Source organism: Dermatophagoides pteronyssinus, unplaced genomic scaffold (genome assembly GCF_027571235.1).
Source record: "Dermatophagoides pteronyssinus isolate colony J.1.1.1.1 unplaced genomic scaffold, Derpt_VIB-CSIC_2022.12 sq0033, whole genome shotgun sequence".
NCBI lineage: Eukaryota > Metazoa > Arthropoda > Arachnida > Sarcoptiformes > Pyroglyphidae > Dermatophagoides > Dermatophagoides pteronyssinus.
In genome coordinates, this window is record NW_027461557.1 from 39502 (window position 1) to 56751 (window position 17250).

The window sequence follows — 17250 nt, forward strand, 5'->3', positions numbered from 1 at the left end:
GGCTCAAATTCCTGGAATTGTAAACAACCAAAACGTAACGTATTCTACTGACGGTACAGGTCATTTTTTTTGGGGTTCGATTCTTCGATGACCATGGCCTGTCAAAAGAATAATTTTTCATTGAAAAAATCATGAATATTATTGATGAAATAAAATTTCATTACAAACATTGTCTTCAACAACATAATCGAGGTGAAAATTATTTAGATTCTATAGATTCAAGAATTCGATTCTTTCGAAAATTATTCATATTTCATTTTCTTGATGGCGACGATAATAAAAATCGTACGGAAATCGATAATGGTGGCGATGATGATGATCTTTTGTTTTTCATTTATAAATTGAATGAATCGTTTATGGAAAACATTAAGGTAAAAAATGTTTATCTCAAATAAATCATATCTAATCATTTGATTATTTTTACCAGATTGATGTATTTCGAAAATCAACAAAAAATTTACCATTATCAAATACCGATATTGATTGGCCACGAACAACATTTTTAAATATAATATTACAAAAATTAAATTATCAACTTTATTTTACAATATTAACAAGAACAAGTGCAAATCATTATCATGTATTATCCAAACAGAAGATACCCGTATTTTCAAGTCCAAGTGAACATTCAGTATTATTTAAAGAAAAATTAGAACAATATACATATCCGATGATCAATTTTCATGTTGATAATTATGATGAGGTAAGGGGGATTCGAATATTCGAATTCAAAATGATTCGATTCTATTTCGATCATCACCTATTTTAACCTATGTATCACTTACTTTTGTCGTTACTTACTCAGTTCCTATTTGAAAATGTTCTCAATTATCTCGAAATCATCTATATTGAACTTTTGGTTTCATCAAACAATCATTCATCATCGACGACGACGACGACCAAAGAAGAACCAACAGTATTATTATCATTTACACTTAATTATGAATCAATTGATAATGCTTATTGTGAAAAAAAATCAATGATTAACGGGCAATATCTTTCCATTGCTAAAGTTCGTGATTCACAAACAAATGGTTATGGTGAAGTTGTTATTCGAAGAAAAATTCAACGGTAAGTTAAAAAAAAAGAAAAAACTCACCGTATTTTTATTTTGCTGTTTAGTTCAATTTCAGATAATTCTTCGAATAAACTAAATCTAGCCGTAAGTTTTTTTTCAAACAAAAATTTGCATTTTATATGATTTTATTTATTGATTTTTTCTCCTCCCCATTTTCATCAGAGTTTTGATTATCCAGATAATTTATTTCTTACAAAAATTCGATCATTAAACAATAGTCCAAATCATCATTCATCATCACCATTATTATTACGTCCATCAACATGTCTAATGTATGATGATAATTGTTTAATATTTGATTCACAAGATTTACTATCAGGTATTGTTTAATTTTCAAAAAAACTAAAAACTGATATTCATTTTTTTTTCAATTTATAATTAGAATTAGATAATGAAAATTCCAATCAATTATGGTTACAAAAAGGTTTTAGTCAATTATATTTTCGTTGGAAAAATAAACAAAAAAATTTTTCAAATTCATATCATTGTTTTATAACAAAAATATCAATACCATGTGATAAAATTGTTGAAAAAATTTTATCATCATCAAATAATTGCAGAAAATCTATTTTGATGTAAAAAACTTATTTTAATAAACCAAAAATATTTGCATTCCAAAATCGATAGATGGTGTTTCATGTCGTCAATTCAATTCAATCGAATTTTGTACAGACGACGTTTCAAAAACAAAAAAAAAACATGTGATTCTTTTTACTCACTCACTTCGTCATTGATATGCATTCTCTCTATTCTCAATGCCACTACTACTTTTGCATATGCTTTTCAATTGATGAAAATTATTGAAAATTTTTTCCAATTTTCATCAATTGTGACTGTAACTTTATACTGTACTCGTTAAACAAAATACTCACAAAATGTATTGATGAATGCAGCATGCGTATACGCAACGTAAAAATAAAACGTAAAAGAAAAAAACAGAAAATTCTCATAAATACACATGCTGCTAGCAGTTCACGATCGCATTTTTCTAATCCAAATTTTGCGTTTTTTTTTTTTGCTACATTCACTTTAACATTGCGGCATGTATCATGCTTGTTTTTTTTTGTTGTAAAGCTTACTGCCAGCTCGTCTGTTTTTTTTTCATGATTTTGGCTTTCAATTTTTTTATATTTTGCCTTAAGCTTGAAGCCGGTTACACACAGACACAAATCGAAGTTGTATGGCAAAGTGTGTTGATTGTGACCATCATCATCATCATCATCATTCATCGTCATCTTCATCATCAACACCAACATCATTACCATCAACATCATCATCATCATTATCATCCATACTGCTGCTGCTGTTGCTAACATTGTACCATTAACAAACAAAACAGATATTTTATTGAGCGACAACCAACAAGAAAAGAAGAAACGCATGCCAAAACGCGAAAACAAAAAAAAAAGTTGAAATCCAACCAACCAAAAAATTATTTTATTTTATTTTTTCACTTGGTTCTGGATTTTTTTTAAATAAATAAAAGTTTGTGTGTGTGATCTTTGTGAAAAGAAACAAAAAAAAAAAATATCTTATCATTCGAATGCAAACTTATCCGGTTCAAAATTTTCAAAAAAAGAATATTCAAATTTTGTTTTCTCGAGATAAAGTAAGTAGCGAAAGAAAAAAATTACCATTTTCCATTTAGCATAATAATCGTTGTCGTTTGTTGTCGTCATCAACAAACGATGTTTACGTTTTTTTTTTTTTGCGTAAAGAAAAAAAGACAATGTCATTTTCGTTTATAGAGGATTTCATGGCGACGACGACGGCCTATCATTAGTGAATGTATTATTGAAGAAACAAACAAGATAGAGTCAGAGAGAGAAAGATAGAGAGCATGGTATTTTTTTTTCTCAATCATAATCATAATAAAAGTGGCGAGCATGTCAATATTTTTGTTGATTTTGATGATTTGGTCGTAGTAGTTGTCGTGTATAACTCTGGGTAGTCCATAATTGATAATCCATATTTTCTTTTGGGGTAATCATCATTTTTTGTTTTGTTTTGTTGAGCAAAAAATGATATCCAAAATGATGATTTGTTTTGGCTAAAAAATTTTTTTTCTAATTTTTTTTGCATCTTTTGTTTTGTTTTGTTTGATTTCAGTGTTTTAGAAAGTAATTCAAGTGCAAACAATTCATTTCACACAGCCATTATCATCATCATTCGATTCATTTCATTTCAAATGTGTTCGTGTTTTTTTCTTCAATAATTTGTGACAACCAATCAATCAATCAATCAATCCTTTCTACTCGTTTTTATCGTTGTTGTTGTTTGGATCTCTGAAGAAAATCGATCAAATTCTACTTTTTGTTGTTTCAATTCGAATCAAATCAACATTTTTTTTGGAAATAATGATGATGGCTTTAGATGCAAGCAGACCAACTAATTATCGTAATAATGATAATTATATCGAACAACAACAATCGATTGTTGGTGGTGGCGATCCATCGAGTAATGGACGAGAAATGATTACCGGTAATAATAATAATGGTCAATCATCGGTTGTTACTAATACTGCTGCTGCTGCTGCTAATGCTGCTGTATCACTTTTATCTCAATCATCATCATCGACAACAACAACAACAACAACAAATAATAATCCTGTTACAAACAATTATCATCCTCATCAACAACAAGGACCATCATCAACATCACCATTACAACAACATCAACAACAACAATCACAATCATCAGCTGATAATTTTCCCGATGAAAATGGTAAATATTTGTTTTTTATAAACAAAAATTTGATAAGTTAAATTATTGTCATAATTGATGATTATCTCGTTCGATCGATCGATGGATTCGATTTGATTCGAATTCGAATTTTTCCATTGTCAACATCAGCATTTTTTCTTTTTCTTTTGCTGCTGCTGCTGTAGTTGCATAGAGATCTTTGTGTCGTATTATTGATGATGATAATGATGATAATCGTCATTTAGATATTCAGAGATTAGGATTTAGTAAATTCAAAAGTTTTTTTGATTTTTCGACTTTTTCTAAAAATCAAGAAAAAAACAATGGTTATTGCAAAAAAAATTGACCCAATTCAAAAGATGGCAGCACAAGATGATGATGGCGAAGCTTTTATTTGATGATGATGATGATTATGGTGATGAAGATATTGAGCGGTAGCGACCATAAATACATGTATCGTTTTTTTTTATATTGTATCCAACAATAAACGTAACTAGTTTTTTATTTTCTTCTTTTGATCATGTATGTTTTTTTGGTTTCGAACCCTTTCTTTTCATTCAAATGATGATTGTTCGAAAAAATAAAAAAAAATCGAAGCACGCACGTACTTGACGACAACACAGGACATTCATTTAGCGAGATGTTGTTGTTGTTTAATTGAATTTTGAATTGATGCAAAAAAAGAAATTCAGAATACGCCTGTTTTTTTTTATGGTGAAAGCTAATTTAGCTAGTTTTTTTAGCTGTATTTTTTTGAATTTTATCAATTTTTTTTTGTTTTGGTTATCCAGAATTGCAAAAAAATATATTTTTCTTTTTTCAAAAAGCACCGGGGAAAGGTGTGGCCACTAAACATTCGAATTCTAATATTTTAATACTGACGATCAATTTGGATCAAAATAGATGCTTGTTTAGTGTTTAGTTTAGTTTAGTTTGGTTGTCTGTTTTGCCGACCCGCATAACTACCACTATCTCCCTTTCATAGCACTCTCTCTCTGTTGTTTTATTTGCTGCTTCTACGCTTATTTTGCGCTCTGTTTGTGTGTGTGTGTGATGTGTTTGGTGGTGTTTTTTCGTTTTGTTTCTTTCCTGTATCCAGCAACAACAACAACAAATATTTTTTCACCTCTGCAGTTTTGTTCTCTGGCGATAGCCAAAAGAAAAAAAAATCAAAAAAGAAAAGAAGTGTGACCTTTCATCTTAATCTTTTTTGTTTCCTTCATCATCCTCATCATCTTCATCATCATCAAATAATTTTGTGATTTGTTTTTTGGTGTTGTTGTTAGCTTTATTGTTTGTTTTTGTTTGTTTTGTTTATTTGTTATTGAATTGACAAGATTGAGTGTCTTGTTCGAATCGAATGAATGAAATTTGTTGATTTGGTTTTTGTTTTTGTTTTTGTTTTTTCGAATCAAATAAAAAAACAGATGTGCAGCTTTTTTGGTATCCACCAGACCAAATGAGCTATTCCCCATCATCCCCATCTCAAGGTATGTTTGTTTGTGTCTGCATTGATGAATATATTGATCACATTTAAATTGAATTTTTTGATGTTTTTAAAACAAAGGTGGTAATAATGCGCAACTTTATTACCTTAAAATATTGGTACCAGCCGTTGCGGCTGGTGCTATTATTGGAAAAGGTGGTGAAACTATTGGCCAATTACAAAAAGAGACCAATACACGTGTTAAAATGTCAAAATCGAATGATTTTTATCCAGGTAGTAAGTATATTTTTTGTTTGTTTTTTGTTTTGTTATATTTTGGTTTTTGGAGTTGTTATTTGATTTTGGTTTTGTCTTATTCTCCGAAACAAAACAGGTACCAATGAACGTGTTTGTTTGATTTCTGGACCGGTCGAAGGAATAATACGTATAAATGAATTTATAATGGAAAAGATTAAAGAAAAACCGGATCCAAATGCAAAAATGGCTATTGATTTTGATAATAAACAGCCAGCCGAGAGAGAAAAACAAGTAAGTTTTTTTCTGTTTTGGGAAGAGTCATTCGGTAATTTCAATTTTTTTGATTGATTTGATTCATAAAGGTAAAAATTCTCGTGCCGAACAGTACAGCCGGAATGATAATTGGTAAAGCTGGTTCATATATAAAACATATAAAAGAAGAAAGTGGAGCTTATGTACAAATATCACAAAAATCATTGGATCATGCATTGGCTGAACGTTGTATAACGGTTATTGGTGAATTTGAATCGAATAAAAAAGCCTGTCAAATGATATTGGCAAAAATTGTTGAAGATCCACAAAGTGGTAGTTGTTTGAATGTTAGTTATGCTGATGTAACTGGTCCGGTTGCAAATTTTAATCCAACTGGTTCACCATATGCAAATGTGTCAAATTCAAGTATTGACAATTCAAATCATAGTAATCCAAATTATTCATCCAATAATAGTTTGAATAGTATGAGTCCAACCTTGAATAATTCATTTAATGGAAATCAAAATGCTAATAGCCCGGGTAATATGGTACAATTTGGAAATGTTTTCCAGAATTCACCTTCGGGTTCACAAACACAAATGATTGAAAATTTTCGTAGTATGTTACGTGCTTGTGGTTATAGTGAAGATGCTGTTAATGAAATTTGTACTGCTATGGCAACATTGGCTAATTATGGAATGCTTGGTCTAGGTCTTGGCCTTAATGGTATGATTAATGGAACACCTATTCTCGGTGGTTTAGGAATGGGATTAACTCCAGGTACACCTACCAATAATTGTGGCATTCAAATGAATCAGAATACAATGTTTTCACAAGGTGGTACAATACCTGGCCTTGATCAAAGTTGTAGTAATGTTCCACAACCATCAGGAAATGGTGGTAACAATTTATTTGGACCTGTTGGTTCAGTAGGAAATTCATTATCAGCAATGGGAATTACACATGGTTCATTCACTCATAATTCATCACCTGTTACAGGTGGTGGTGGTGGTCGTCAAGATCGTCATCTTCATATGCCTGATGGTTCAGTGTTTGAAACATTTCGTGCATCACCATCATTAAGTTCACCTGGTAATAATAATAATAATAATAATAATTCATCAACAACAATACATCCATCAATGACAATAAATAGTAATTCATTTGGTATTGGTGCATTACATCATAGTCCAAATTCAATGCGTAAAAGTTCACCACCAACAACACCAACTGATCAATCACCTGATCAATCATTGAATCATCATCATCATCAACAACAACAAAATAAACTTGAATTAGAAGTTAGTGACAATATTATTGGTGCAATTCTTGGACATGGTGGAAAATTATTAGTTGAATTACAACGTTCAAGTGGTGCTAATATACAGATATCGAAAAAAGGTATATTTGCACCGGGTACACGTAATCGTATTGTTACGATTAGCGGTTCACCAAACGCTGTACAATCTGCACGTGTTTTAATTGAACATCAAATCAATGAAGAAGAATCAAAAAGATCTAATCAACAACAACAACAACAGCAGCAACAACAACCGATTAATAATTTTTTGCGATAAAATTTCTTTTTTTTTACATCAAATCAAAAAAAAAAATCCCCATCCATCAATCATCTTCAAAACACACATACTTTTTACATTGAAAATTCTTTAATATAAAAAATACAAAACTAAAACTTTTGTCTCCCTTCATCATCATCCTCCGTTAACAAGTTACACACACCACATACTAACCATCATTTGTTCTTCATCATACACACGCCAACTTTTTTATTTTTCATTCATTCGTAAAATCAACAAAACAAAAGCAAAACAACAACAAAAAACAGGCAGGGAGTAAGATATCTTTATATTATTATTATTATTATTTAGTTATATAACAGAATTATTATTATGATGATGATTATGTAATACCAGTGTTCATTTTTCTTCTTCATTTTTTTGGATTGATTTAGGGTTAATAATATTATTTTTCCATCGTTTTTCATTCGTTTTCTGCCCTACATCTTGATCATCATACTGATTCGATCGTCGATATTTTGCTTTATTTTTTTTTGTTTGTCGATTTTCAAATTGCTTTTTTTTCGCTCTCTTTCAATCAATTTTTCATTTGTTATTATCCCATTTGTTAGTGTCTTCTTCTTTTTTGTTTGTGTTTCTTTTTCTAATTTTTTTAGTCAAAAAAAACATTTTGCTAACAAACCATCCAACCAACCTGATGTAATAATCTTCTTCGTTCTTCGTCAATTCAATTCTTCAGAAAGAACAAGTTTTTCAGTTTTTAGTTCTTGATAATGATGATTGAAAATTTTATTTGAAACTCAAAAGAGAAATAGATAACAACAACAAATCAAAAAGATTTATATATTTTTTAACATCCATCACTTTTTTTGTTTGTTTGTTTCGCCTCGCATTAATTACTAATTAATTATTGTCAACAAATTATTCATTCATATTTACCATGGACATCTTTCTTCTTTCATCCATAAACAACACAAGCCTATCAATCACACAGATAAGAAAAAACATACTCGCTCGCTCGCTTGCTCCTGAAAAACAAACTAAACATCAACCAAAGATTGATCCATCTTAACTTAATTGGTGATATTGTCATCTTTTTTCTTTTCATTAAACATAACATACATACATAACTTTCGCCCATCAATTACATCATATTGCAAGAAAACCAACAATGATAATCCATCGTTTGTTATTTTATTATTATCATTATTATTAAAACATAACATGAAAAACATGAAAACAACAATATTGAAAAACGTGATAATATTCATTAACATTTATTAATTCAATATTGAAATAATCATCATCGTTAACAACAAATATACCAAACACACATGACCGAAACACACACACACGCCATACATTATCATCCAAGAAGATTTATAAAACAAAATATTTTTTTTGTTTGTTTGTTTGCAATTAGCAATATTTTATATAATAATAATAATAATTCTGTAATGTACGTTTGTTTTGTTTTTTTCTTCAAAATTTACCCCCAAAAAACAAAACAGCAAAATTACTTTTTCATCATTATCAATGGAAGCATAATATCCACAGCATTGTTTTATATTGAATCCCCCGACTAACTAACAAAAAAAATCCCAAAAATTTCAGAATCAAATTCGTTATAACAATGATCCCGGAGAAATTCATGAGCACTTTCATCAAATTTGCAAGTTGCAATATTTTATTTTATGTTTTCTTTGTTTATGTTTCCTGTGAAATTCTTTAAAATCTTTTTTCTTTTTGCTTCTGTTTCCAAATTGTAGGTTTGTTTTTTAATTATATAACTAATTTTTTTGCTTTGCTTTCTTTCATTTTGAAATGATGATGATAAACAAAACAAATACATTACATTCATGAATAATTGTGCCCCCATCACAAACGCATATATTACAACAACCATAACCGCCCATTTGGTTATCGTCGTCTTAGGAGTTAAATTAAATCGATTTTTGCCTATCTACCTTTTCATTCATTCATTTCATTTTCAAAGAAATATTCATCTTTATTTTCTCTTAACACTTTCATTCACACACAACACACACCTAGATAAATTACATTTTGTTTCGGTCTTCAAACCACACACACATACCCACACAGAAATTCGAACGAATTCGAATTTCAACAAAACAAGAAAAATTCATTCGTTTTTGTGTCATTTCAACATTTTTTTTCTCTCGATAAGATTCTCTTTTTTTTCTGTCAAATTGATTTCTACACATTACCTTATAATGATGCTATATTATTATTAAATAAATAAACAAATTTTATTAATTCAAATTCAAATCCTAATAGATTCTATAGCGAACATTATCCTCATCGTCGTCATCATCATTATCATCTGAATCTTCCATTGTTGATGATGGTGATGGTGATCGATTATCAATCTTATCTTTTTGATGTGTTTTACGTTTCATAGCTGGTTTTAGATCCCATATTTGTACCATACCATTATCATGACCGGTAAATATAAATACCCGGTCACGAATATCAATAGATAAACCACATACGGCAGTAATTTTTCTTCCATCCACTGATTCTAATGTTGTAATTTTCCGACCATTCGATGCACAGATTATATTTATATAATTACAACCAACATAAGGCAGTTCAACTAATACTTGTTTCAATCCTTCTTGATGTCCATATGGACCAATATCATGAATATTATCTAATTGTTCTTTATTTGAATAACGTATCGAGAAATTTGGATTTTGGTTTTAAACCTGGTTGTGTTGAAATCGTACCACGAAATCGAATCAATGACCATGTACGAGCATGTAGTTTTGTACACATTGTTAGCAGATAATCCTGACATAATATTATTTTCCAAATAGGACTTAAATGTACACGTATTGTACGAAATAAATCTGGATCTTGATTTCTAGTATCTTGTACTAGGATACAAACAGTACCATTTTTCGTACCATATGCAATTTCTAATGGATGTCTTGAACATTCATCATTCAATGAATTCGTTATATCATGACGTTTATTAAATCGACCACAATATGAACAAAAACATGATATGGTAGTGATTTCTTCACCATCCGGATCTTTATAGATTTTATTCATCAATAATTCACCATCCCTTAAACGATATGGCAGTTTTTGCATATCAATCAAATAAATTACGCCATGATTTGATGAAAGAAAAAGATAATCCATCATATAACTATTGAATGCAGTTATCATACAAACAGAATTTGTTGTTGTTGATGATGATGATTCACCATTATTATCATCATCGTTTAAATTTTGATGAAACATTCGGGAATTGTTCCAAATTAGAATGCGACCTTTTTCTTTACATAATGTAACTGTGCATAGAAGCAGAAAAGAAAGAAAAATTTAAAAGATTTTTTCAAACAACAGCAAACTTTCTTACCAAGTTGTGAACGCATAAAAAACATTGAATCAATGGAAAAATTTTTCCAATCATAATGACCAATTTTTGTAAATTTTGTCTTATCATTTATTCTTGGTTGGCGATTATAATAAATATCATCGATATTTTGTTGATTATTTTCATAATAATTTCTCCATAATGTAACATCTTGGGTATAAATTGCAATTAAAAAATGTTGATTTGTTGATGATTCCAATACTAGATCGGTTAATTTAATTGTTTCATTCGGATATTCGAAATCAAATTCACATTTCCAACCATTTGTATCGGAGAAAAAATAAAATTTTATTAAATGATCAAATACAACGGCTAAACCACGATCAAACGATATCATTTGTTTGACCGGTGATGATGATTGATTTGATTTGAGTAGGGACTAAAATTGGATAACAACAGAAAATTTCGTTTGAAAAACATTCGAATAACGACAAATATTCAAAATTTTGTCAAACCTCGAAAAAAATATTTCCACCACAAGTTGATTGATTTTCACGCAATTCTAGCCGTTTTATCAATGGTGCAATGCAGAAAAATTTTGCCTCATCAATCAAACTATCAATATTCGAATCATTTACATTATGTAATTTATTTGTACGTAAATAATTGAGAATGATTGAAAATAATTTTGGATCACGATCAATAAATATAGCACCCGAATCATCTGTATTCGTTGGTATTCCACCCATCAACATTGCCGTAAAAAATGTATCCGATATTGAACACAGTGTATTTTTACTTGTTGTAAATTTTTTCCCACCAACATTCAAATTAATTATTTCGGACATCATTGTAGATTCGGAAATTTTTTTCAATTGTCGAATTTTTGTCTTTTTTTCCATATTGATTTTAATCGATTTTAGTTTTTTTAAAACAAAACAAAAATAATTTTTGAAAGAAATCATACGACGTTATCCACATTCTGTCATCCATTTCCATTAGTTTTATCCTGATGACAAAAGATGGCACTGTGTGTTCAGTCAATTCGAACGATATTGTATTTCGAATGTTTGAACATTCGAATCATTCGAATTTGAAAATTTTGAAAATGAATCATCTTATCAAACAAAAAGAAAATTTTTGTATTTAAAAAGCAAATTATGGATTATTTACATATTAAAAAAAATTAATAGAAAATCGCTATCATTTGGTTATAAAGGTAATTTATAAATATACAAAGATTATTATTTTTAAAAAAAAATTCTTCATTTAAAATAAATTAAATTAAAATCCTAATCTATTCTACAGCAATCATTTTTTTCCGTACGATTATTACCACTATTATTGCTGTTGTTATTGTGATGATTAATTTGTTTAATATTAACCGTAGACATTGAATTTGTCATTTTTGATGTATTATTTTGTGAATAATGATGATAATGATGAGGATGATGATGATGATGAGAATATTTTGTATCAACATTATTCGAATCATCATTATCATTATTACCTTCATCATGATGATGTTCAATGAAAGCAATATTATTCAAAGATTTTGATTGTATAATCACTCTCATTGATGGTGATTGATTTGTATTAGTAGTAGTAGTTATTGATGGTGGACAATCAAATTTATTCGTCATTGATTGTTTTGTTCGAACATTGGTAATTATTTTTTGCTTATCAATATTATTATTATTACCTAAACATTCGAATAATGATTTTTCATTATTTGTTTCGTTTAAACCAAAATTATTCGAATCAATAATATTATCATCATTATCAGTTGATTTTAAAAAATCCGGTGAACTTGATACAGGATGTAATATTGATTCTTTTTTATGATTTGGATGTAAATCTGAAACAATCGATATTACGTTCATTGATTGATTATCACAATTTTCGGATGGATTCATTATTTTATTTTGGTTATCAATATTTGTGGTTGATGAATCGGTAACAAATATATCGATTAAATGCTTTTTCGTATGATCATCACCATTATCACCATCATCAAATGAAGATGATTCTTGAATTTTTGAATCAAAACATGTCAGGCTATTGCTATCTTGAAGACTATTATTTTCAGCACAAATACTACCTTCTTCGGAAACTATTGAACATTTCCTTGCCAATGGTAGAACATATGATGTTGTTGAATTTTGTGGTAGCTCTAAATTTATCAGACTTTGTGTATGTTCCGATGGTAATGATAATGGTAAAAAATTATTTTTTTTCTTATCTAAATTATTATCTTTTGTTAACCCTGTGGTAGTAGTAGTAGTTACAGTATGAGAATCACTTCGTATAAAATCACGTCTTCTTCTTCCTGTTGTTGTTGTTGTAACAATATTTCCACGTTTATTTTGACGAAATTTATTATTATTGCCAAAATCTGAATTTGTTTGTCCTTCTTCTTTAATCAATTCTCTTGTTGATTTATCTTTTAATAAATGATATGTTGCTTTAATATAATGATGATCATTAACACTATATTCCGTAGATGGGGAATTATTATCCTTATCTGTTGTTGATGATTCAATTGAATCAACAATATGTTCATTATGTAGAATTTTTTTTAATCTGATCTTTTGAAATACTGATTCCTTGATTAATCATTTGATCAATAATATAATCATTAACATGATTTTTATTGCCAATTTTTATCTGTTGTTGTTCTTTTTTCATTGCAGTCAAATTGATTGTTGTTGGTAATGTGGTTGTTGTTGTTGTTGTTGATAAATCTTCTTGTTCATTCAGCCATGGATGATTAAGAATCTGATCAATTGATAAACGCATATTTGGATCTTTTTTCAATAAACTTCTTAATCAAATCAATTGATAATTCGTTTACTGATGGTTTTTCCGGTGTAGTAAATGAACAGTCTAAAATTCTGTTAATGAAAAAAATGAATTTTTTTGGTTTAAATAAATAAAATCTTGTTCAAGTTAATCAATCCAATCAACGTACTTGATTAATGTTTCATTATCATTAAATTGCATAAAAGGATTATGGCCATAAAGAAGAATATAAAGTATACAGCCTAATGCCCAAATATCAACTTTTGGACCATCATATTGATTACCTAATAAAATTTCCGGTGCAGAATAAGCTAACGAACCACAAGAAGTACGAAGTAATTCATCTTCACACCATTGATTTGAAAATCCAAAATCAATCAATTTAACTAAAATATCACTTTTCGGTTGTTGTTGTTGTAGTTGTCGATTATTGATTATAAGTATATTTTCTGGTTTGAGATCACGATGAACAATTTTCAGTGAATGACAATAGTAAATTGCCTTACAAATCTAGTTTTATAAACAAAAATTAACATTTTTCCCACCAAAAATTATAATCAAAATCATACCTGTTTGAAAATATGTTTAGCTTCCATCGAATCTAAACCATCACCATCATTCTTTTTTTGTATATAATCATATAGATCACAAACATTGTTTCCACAATATTCTGTGTTTACAGTAAAAGAAAATTCGAATGTTTTTTTCAATACTCCAAAAAACAGAAAAACAAAAAATAAAACATACCCATGACTAGATAAAGTTTAGTTCTTGTATCAATACATTGATAAAGTTTTACAACATTTGGATGTTCATTTCGAGATAATATTGACCATAATTTTATTTCACTACTCAGTTGTTCTAAACCTTCTTTTGTAAGTTTAATTTTATCAACAATTTTTATAGCTACATGTTCACCTGTGTAAAATGATAAGTTAATTTTAATTTGTTAAAATTTGTTTGGATTTTTTTTGATTCTTACCAGTTAAACAATGTCTAGCAAGTTTTACAATTGCAAAATGACCTTTACCCAATACATCATTCGTAATATCATAAAGGCCGGCAGCCATTTATTTTAAATTTGATAATTTAATGATGATGAATTTTCGAACAAAAAACATTAATCGTTTTTCAACAACAACAACAACAAACGAAAAAAACATTGATTATGATGAAATTAACATTGTTTTGAAATGAATGAATGTCCCATGTATATCAAAGAATTTAGAATAAGAATTTTTTTGATCGATCGATCGATAATTAGCGGTAGAATTTCTCCAATTTTAACTGATAATTTGTCTATTTCGGACGAAAAAAAATTGGTAAACAAAAAATTATTTTTATACAGATCAAAGTCAAACAAAAAGAGAGAGAGAAGAAAAAAATGATGATCGAATAAAAAAGAAGAAGCCATATTCTCTGGCTACTCATAGATGTCGTTATTCGAATTCTTTGTGAAAAGAATTTAACGTTCGAATTCTTTGTTGAAGAATTTGATTTTTTTTCGGGTAAAAAACCCGGAATTTTTTTTCTGAAAATTTTTCAATCAATTCACGAAAAGACAAAAGTTTTGATTAAGAAATTATTGATTGAATCGTCTTTTCGTTTGTTTGTTTGTTACAGAATTGAAACAGAATTTTATTCAAAAAAAATGGATGGATTTTCCAAAAGAAAATATATAAAAAAAATTACAATATTTGTCATTTTTTTCTCCGAACAACCGTCCAACCATCATCTTCATTATTATCATTATCATTATGACCATGATTATCGTTATTATCTTCATCCATCATCATTAATGAATCCGATGTGGCCGACATCATTCGCTGATCATTTGTTTGTTGTTCGGACAATAGTAATGATGATGATGATTGCATTGTCAAAGTTTGTTCTTCTTGGTTCTTTTTCTGATTTTTCTCCACATATTTTTCTTTTGTTTGTTTTAATTTATCTCGGATATAATCATGATCACCAGATAAAATTTTTTGATAATAACCCAAAATACTTGTTGATATCATTTCTAATGAACCATCTTCAATAATAGTATCAAATTCATTGTCTAATATTTCGGCTATAAAATCACTGACATCTTGAACAATAAGTTGATTATTATTATCATGAAATAATTGTACAATTGAATCACAAAGCCATTCAATTTTGGCTGATTGATTTGGTCCACCCATACCATTTGAAATGGAAATCTGAAAAGATGGCCAACAATCTATTGTTTCGGATATTGAACGATGAAATAATGTTCGATCAAACATAATGATGATGAAACCAGAAAAATTAACCAAGAAAAAATAATTTTCAAAATTCAATTTGTTGATTCCACGATCAACGAAAAAAAACGTGCATCAAAATCAGCAGCAGCGAATAGAATGACTTGCATGGTATAAAATCCTCATTATTCTATGGATTCGAATCATTTTTGGAATTCGAATCTTATGAAATTCATTTTGAATTTTGATTTTTGTTTTTTAATTTTTTAAAAAACTTTTTCTAGGAATCCTCATCAACCTAAATTCACGTAATTTTCATTCGTAAACTCTAGCATCACTTCATCATTTGAACAAAACAAAAGGATGACCCTGATTAAAACTGGTTTTTTTACCCTGCCATGGATGCTGTCACCTATTAATTTTCTTATGACCATCTTCACATTGCAATGATGATGACCATGAACAAGTTGAAAAGCATCATTCATTCATTCGATGTTCTGATCTGATCTCTGATACACCACCAACAACAATGGACGATTCAACATTTTATTTTTGGCTAAGTTTTTTACTTTTGTCAATAAGTTTTTTCGCTTTATCTTGGAGTTTTTTTGCTGCCCTATTTTTACCCACGCAATGGTTAACACCGGTGGATAAAGTAATTCTAATCACTGGTTGTGATTCGGGTATTGGATTGGAAATTGCAAAATATTTACATTCAAAAGGATCGATTATAATTGCAACAGTTCTTTCTCGATCAAGTCCCGGTGCATTGGAATTAAAAACTTTAAAACTTAATGAGGATCGAATCTTTTTAATCGAACTTAATTTGATTGATTCGAAAAATTTACATGAATCGATTGAAAAAATCCGGAAAATTCTTGATGAACGAAAATGTGGTAAGTTTATATTGACTGTATTAACTGTGTAATTTCATTTTGTTTCGTTGTTGACAGAACTTCATGCATTAATCAATAATGCAGGCATTTGTGTATTTGGTGAATTTGATTTTCAAACATTCAAACAAATTGAATCACAAATCAATGTAAATTTTCTCGGAACGATTCATTTAACAAAATTATTATTGCCTATGATAATCAAATCGAAAAGTCGTATCATTAATTTAAGTTCGGTAAATGCTTTGGTACCATTTCCTGGTCTTAGTGTTTATTCGGCTACAAAAAAAGCTATCGAAACATTCAGTGAATCATTATCGATTGAAATGAAAAAATTTAATGTAAAAACTGTTTGTATACGATTGGGTGATTATGCTAAATTGACTAATATTATGGTTAATCACAGAAAAATAATGAAAGATCAACTGGAACAATTTGACGAATCTAAACGCCGACTATATGGTGATTATTTTGAAAAATATCATGAAAATGTAATGAAAAATTATGGAATGTTCAGTCCGAAAAGTTATGCATCATCAACATTGTTTGATGATTTTGAAAAAGCTGTCTATGCTGTAAATCCACCAGCTCATTTAATTAGTTCAACATTTTCATATAAACTTTTGATCTTGTTTCTTTATTATCTTCCATTCAATATGAGATGTTATTTGCTTAACAAATTCGTTTCCGAAACAATTAAATAAAATCCATTTTCTTTCAAAAATGACT

General features: G+C 28.9%; 6 protein-coding genes across 6 annotated transcripts; 3 read left to right on the forward strand and 3 right to left on the reverse strand.

Moving 5' to 3' along the window:
• The first annotated feature begins 37 nt into the window (after positions 1–37).
• On the forward strand, positions 38–1663 carry LOC113794268 (uncharacterized protein KIAA0930 homolog). The gene is made up of 6 exons (XM_027344374.2): positions 38–371; positions 428–703; positions 806–1071; positions 1123–1162; positions 1241–1397; positions 1461–1663. The coding sequence occupies exons 1-6, from the start codon at positions 132–134 to the stop codon at positions 1655–1657; spliced, it is 1176 nt and encodes a 391-aa protein (XP_027200175.2). The 5' UTR covers positions 38–131; the 3' UTR covers positions 1658–1663.
• A 1271-nt stretch (positions 1664–2934) lies between these two features.
• On the forward strand, positions 2935–7719 carry ps (RNA-binding protein Nova-1-like protein passilla). The gene is made up of 6 exons (XM_075823646.1): positions 2935–3061; positions 3188–3802; positions 5209–5271; positions 5349–5504; positions 5602–5756; positions 5828–7719. The coding sequence occupies exons 2-6, from the start codon at positions 3436–3438 to the stop codon at positions 7292–7294; spliced, it is 2208 nt and encodes a 735-aa protein (XP_075679761.1). The 5' UTR covers positions 2935–3061; positions 3188–3435; the 3' UTR covers positions 7295–7719.
• Positions 7720–9500: 1781 nt separating this feature from the next.
• Positions 9501–11524, reverse strand: LOC113794245 (SH3KBP1-binding protein 1). The gene is given in 4 exon segments (XM_027344349.2): positions 9501–9961; positions 9963–10578; positions 10647–11043; positions 11120–11524. Coding segments are annotated over 4 exon segments (1815 nt in total). The 5' UTR covers positions 11507–11524; the 3' UTR covers positions 9501–9546.
• Positions 11525–11893: 369 nt separating this feature from the next.
• LOC113794290 (uncharacterized) lies at positions 11894–14786 on the reverse strand. The gene is given in 7 exon segments (XM_075823645.1): positions 11894–13183; positions 13185–13430; positions 13432–13498; positions 13576–13916; positions 13976–14076; positions 14154–14324; positions 14389–14786. Coding segments are annotated over 7 exon segments (2301 nt in total). The 5' UTR covers positions 14477–14786; the 3' UTR covers positions 11894–11896.
• A 207-nt stretch (positions 14787–14993) lies between these two features.
• Positions 14994–15673, reverse strand: LOC113794276 (pre-rRNA-processing protein TSR2 homolog). Its single transcript, XM_027344384.2, has one exon. It carries the CDS (start codon positions 15671–15673, stop codon positions 15107–15109), a length of 567 nt encoding a protein of 188 aa, XP_027200185.2. The 3' UTR covers positions 14994–15106.
• On the forward strand, positions 15655–17245 carry LOC113794278 (D-beta-hydroxybutyrate dehydrogenase, mitochondrial-like). Its single transcript, XM_027344385.2, has 3 exons — positions 15655–15799; positions 15913–16524; positions 16582–17245. The coding sequence occupies exons 2-3, from the start codon at positions 16158–16160 to the stop codon at positions 17223–17225; spliced, it is 1011 nt and encodes a 336-aa protein (XP_027200186.2). The 5' UTR covers positions 15655–15799; positions 15913–16157; the 3' UTR covers positions 17226–17245.
• The last annotated feature ends 5 nt before the right edge of the window (positions 17246–17250 follow it).

Coding starts and splice junctions, on each gene's coding strand:
- LOC113794268 (XM_027344374.2), top strand. CDS start 132: ATGAATATTATTGATGAAATAAAATTTCATTACAAACATTGTCTTCAA. Junction 704..805: donor ATGTTGATAATTATGATGAG/GTAAGGGGGATT, acceptor TTACTTACTCAG/TTCCTATTTGAAAATGTTCT. Junction 1,163..1,240: donor CGAATAAACTAAATCTAGCC/GTAAGTTTTTTT, acceptor CATTTTCATCAG/AGTTTTGATTATCCAGATAA.
- ps (XM_075823646.1), top strand. CDS start 3,436: ATGATGATGGCTTTAGATGCAAGCAGACCAACTAATTATCGTAATAAT. Junction 5,272..5,348: donor CCCATCATCCCCATCTCAAG/GTATGTTTGTTT, acceptor TTTAAAACAAAG/GTGGTAATAATGCGCAACTT. Junction 5,505..5,601: donor GAATGATTTTTATCCAGGTA/GTAAGTATATTT, acceptor GAAACAAAACAG/GTACCAATGAACGTGTTTGT.
- LOC113794276 (XM_027344384.2), bottom strand. CDS start 15,673: ATGTTTGATCGAACATTATTTCATCGTTCAATATCCGAAACAATAGAT.
- LOC113794278 (XM_027344385.2), top strand. CDS start 16,158: ATGGACGATTCAACATTTTATTTTTGGCTAAGTTTTTTACTTTTGTCA. Junction 16,525..16,581: donor TCTTGATGAACGAAAATGTG/GTAAGTTTATAT, acceptor CGTTGTTGACAG/AACTTCATGCATTAATCAAT.